Genomic DNA, 4,639 nt, shown 5'->3' on the forward strand with positions numbered 1-4,639 from the left:
TCCTAAAGCCTCCCACTAGACAAATGACAATAATTTATTTCTATCATTTCTAAATTCTTGAGAAGCATAAATTTATCCAAAAATAAATAGGTCAAAGCACATTTTTGTAGTAATAACACAATACAATGAAGTTTTTGAAGCTTGTTTGAACAATGTGGTTTGCCATAAAACACACTTTAGCAGAGAAAATGGATAATTAGTTTTTATAATAAAATAGTTTTTAATTTTTTCATGCTGAGCTTTACCTACATATTAAACAAATTATATGAGCAAGGGCTCTCATTTCAAACCAATTCTTTTTATCCCCAATGTAATTTTAGAGAGCTTTCTGTTTTCCCTCTTTGCTTTTAAAGAAATGAAATATCAGTGGAAAGCTTATTTATGTCTGGTCAATTATAATCAACTGGTACTCCTGCTGGCAGTCTTATTATATGTCTTCAAGCTGGCAAGGATAAGGCATTTAATAAAAAGAAAAAAAATTCAAATTACATAGACTTCAAATGTTGATTTTTTAACTTCAAGTTGACAAAGGTAAGGCATTTAATGAAAAAAAAATTTCAATCATAATTATGTAGATTTCAGGTGAACATTTTTTATACTATTTCCAAAAGCTATCGGTCCCAAATAATCTGAGATTTAAGTCAGCAATATTTTCAGGAAACCAAAAGTGAAGAATTCTTATCTCTCTCTAAAAAGCTTTGCTTCTGTTCCTGGAATATGGGGTTTCTAAGAAGGTACCTGGTGCAAAGCAGGCAAATTAGGTCAGTGAATAAATGATCTCAAATTAACTAAAATAAACAAAGGTAGATTGGAATTACATATTTCCAATCAGTTAAAACTCTCTGTCTATAAGGACAAATCTAAGGGATAATAATGGAAGTTTTTAAAATATACTGAAAGTTTCATAAATATGAGTATTATAGGATCTTAGAATATTGTGGAAACACCTAAGATTCAAAACAGTAAAGCCTGACCACAAGGAAATATTGTTTTACCTAAGGCAAGCGGCCTTCAGAACGCAGCATCACAATACGTGAACATATTCCCGAATGGTTTAAGATGAGTGCAAGATTGTTGCCAAATTATTATTATTAATAACTGTGAGAGTCATTATCACATGAATTAAGCAAGAACTTTCTCAGTACATCCATTGTGACATTTTCCGTTACAGAATTACAAACCAAAAAAAAAAAAAAAAAATCAGTTGAATCCCTAATGATAATTGAAGGGTTTCAAGTTATAAAACATAATAGACATAAGAGAATGTCATTTAATTTTTTAAATCAAAACTTTTATTTTCTGTTTATAAAAACAATACTCATTGTAGAGAATTTGAAATAGATGAAAATATAAAGAAGAAAAAAATAGCTTATGACACAGAAAATTAGTATTAACATTTAGACGTTAAACATACATTTTTATAGTAATAACAGAATTCATTAGTATTCTGTGCTGCCTTTCTTGTATATTCATATCCAAGGATTTTTTAAGAAAATCAGGATTATTCTGTGTATAAATCTTTATACACTGTTTTTCACTTAATATTTTATTATGACTAATTTATGATCACATTAAATATTCTAAGTAACCCCCGTTTTAATGAGTCGTCATATAGATGATGCATATTTACTTAATCGTAGTTACTACATGTTCACCACTAAGTGTTTTGAATTTTTCACTATTATAAATAATATTACAATGGACATCATTATATGTAAGTTTTTGTCTGATCTTCTAATTATTTCTTTTAAATAGGTTTATGGTTACTGGGTCAATGGTGTGAACATTTAAGTTTCGTCACTGTATACCAAACTATTTTCCAAAGATTATACTAATTTATACTTCTACCACCAACCCGTAATGTTCCTATTTCACTATATCCTAGATTACACTATACATTCTCATTTCTTAAAAAAAAAAAAAAAAAAAGCTATTTTGACAGGCAAAATAAAAATATCCTCATAACCCTTTCAAATGATGTTTCTATAATTAGTAATGAAGTTACACATTTTTAGTAAGTTTTAAAGCTGTATTTCTTTTAAATTTTTTCTGTTCCTGTCCTTTACCTGTTTTCTAGTGTTTTCTCCTATTGATCTGTATAAGCTCTTTATTCAATAAAGCTATAGAACCCTTATCATATTTATTGTAAATAATTTTTCAGTTTGAAGTTGATGTTTAATTTTATTCCTGTTTTTTGACATACAGTTATATAATGGAATTTCTCAATTTACATTTTAAAAATTTATTTATGCACATACACATGTATAATTTTACATTAATTATATTATAAATGCCCTGGAAGCTTTTTAGTACAGCCATTTTGTGTTTTGTTTTCTTTTCCTTTCCTTTCCTTTCCTCTGTCTCTCTAATCTCTGCATACATCCATGTCACTTTACCTCCCATCCTTCAGGGGTATAAATAGTCCTGTAAATAGCTCCTTTTTTCCCCATTTTATTTTTAAATGTATATTCCACCAGTGTTGGAGACAGTAAATTGCTAAGAATATACAAGTGAAAATACGTTTTTCAACAGCATTAAGCCGCACATACACAATCACTGAAATTTTGGGGGAACACTAATTTGCTGACTTTTAAATTATGAATCGGCTTTACCTAACTCATACAGACAAGTTTTTTTGTTTTTTTTTTTTGCCTTGAATAGTCCTCTCAAGACTTTAAAGGTTACTTTGTGCATCCAATCATGTTTTTCTTCAAAATGTGACGGGAAAAAAATGTTAACTCAGTATCCAAAAAGCTAATACTTTCAGGAGATTAATTCCCCCCAGAATTGGGCACGCACAAAATCCAGGAGACACATGGAAGGACTACAGAAAACGTTCCTTCCACTTCTGGGCCAGAGAGAGTTCAACGATTCAATTGAGCACATTATAAATTAGCACATATTTCTCCAAAAAAAATTTTTTAACAGAGAAGTCAGGAATGGCTGATGAAAACCATACAATGAAAAACGAGTTTATCCTCACAGGATTTATGGATCACCCAGAGCTGAAGACCCTTCTGTTTGTGGTGTTCTTTGCCATCTACCTGATCACCATGGTGGGGAATGTTGGCCTGGTGATATTGATTTCAAAAGAGTGTCGTCTTCACACACCCATGTACATCTTTCTGGGCAACCTGGCTCTTGTGGATTCTTGCTGTGCCTGTGCAATTACTCCTAAGATGTTAAAAAACTTCTTTTCTGAGGACAGAATGGTTTCCCTCTATGAATGCATGACACAATTCTATTTTCTTTGCACTGTTGAAACTGCAGACTGCTTTCTCCTGGCAGCAATGGCCTATGACCGCTATGTGGCAATATGTAGTCCACTGCACTACCACACCATGATGTCGAAGAAACTCTGCATTCAGATGACCGTAGGGGCCTACATAGCTGGGAACCTGCATTCCATGATTCATGTAGAGCTTTTATTTAGGTTAGCTTTCTGTGGATCTAATCAAATCAATCACTTTTACTGCGATATTCTTCCTTTATACAGACTCTCCTGTGTTGACCCTTATGTTAATGAACTGGTACTCTTTATCTTTTCAGGATCCATTCAAGCCTTCACCATAGGCAGTGTTTTAATATCTTATCTCTACATTCTTTTGACTATTTTCAAAATGAAATCCAAAAAGGGAAGAGTCAAAGCTTTTTCTACCTGTGCCTCCCACTTTTTGTCTGTCTCATTGTTCTATGGATCTCTTTTCTTCATGTACATTAGACCAAATTTGCTGGAAGAAGGAGATCAGGATATACCAGCTGCTATTTTGTTTACAACAGTAGTTCCCTTACTAAATCCTTTTATTTATAGCCTGAGAAATAAGGAAGTAATAAGTGTCTTGAGAAAAATTCTGAAGGTAAAACCTCAAAAAACTTTGAAACAAATGACAGCTACTGTGGATTAATGATTTAATTACAGCAAAAACTTCCAAATGAAATTACACAGAGAAAATGCACAAGTTGTATATAAAATATTAAAATGTATCAGAATACAACCAAAATGAAGCAGCAATATGTAAGAGCGAAAGAGATACAAGTGCTAAATCTTAATTCAAATAACAAAAATGCAAACAAAACAAAATTTTGAATTCATTCAAGAAACAATTTAGCATATTGTCAATTTCACACACTGTACCATCATCGGAGATTATCAACATCAAAAAGGAATAGCAAAACTGGCAGGTACAAAGAATTCTATTAAACATTGACATCCAGCCCCTCTAATAGCTTGGAGCATGAACATTGTTGTTGTTAGGCGCTGTCAAGTAGGTTCGACTCATAGCAATGCTATGTACGACAGATGGAAACACTGCCCGTATCTGTGCCAGTCTCACAATGGTTGTTATGCTTGACCCCACTGTTTCAGCCACTGTGTCAATCCACTACATTGAGGGTCTTCCTCTTTTTCGCTGACCATCTACTTTCCAAAGCAAGATGTTCTTCTCCAGAGACTAGTCCCTGTTGATAACATAGGCAAAGTATGTGAAACAAAGTCACACAATCCTCACTTCTAAGGAGCATTCTGGCTGTGTTCTGTCCAACACAGATTTGTTCACTCTTTTGGCGGTCCATGATTTATTCTTTGCCATACCGTAATTCAAAAGCACTGATTCTTCTTTAGGTAAGCTAAACAGGTTTC

The 4,639-nt window shown here is 32.6% G+C and overlaps 1 protein-coding gene across 1 annotated transcript; it reads left to right on the forward strand.

The window, feature by feature from the left end:
* The first annotated feature begins 2,939 nt into the window (after positions 1-2,939).
* Positions 2,940-3,905, forward strand: LOC126061374 (olfactory receptor 5K1). Its single transcript, XM_049857876.1, has one exon. The coding sequence runs from the start codon at positions 2,940-2,942 to the stop codon at positions 3,903-3,905; it is 966 nt and encodes a 321-aa protein (XP_049713833.1).
* Positions 3,906-4,639: the final 734 nt, after the last annotated feature.

The sequence above is a fragment of the Elephas maximus genome, chromosome 18 (assembly GCF_024166365.1).
Source record: "Elephas maximus indicus isolate mEleMax1 chromosome 18, mEleMax1 primary haplotype, whole genome shotgun sequence".
Lineage (NCBI taxonomy): Eukaryota > Metazoa > Chordata > Mammalia > Proboscidea > Elephantidae > Elephas > Elephas maximus.

Bases quoted from the DNA above. Each gene is read 5' to 3' on its own strand.
- LOC126061374 (XM_049857876.1), top strand. From the start codon at position 2,940: ATGGCTGATGAAAACCATACAATGAAAAACGAGTTTATCCTCACAGGA.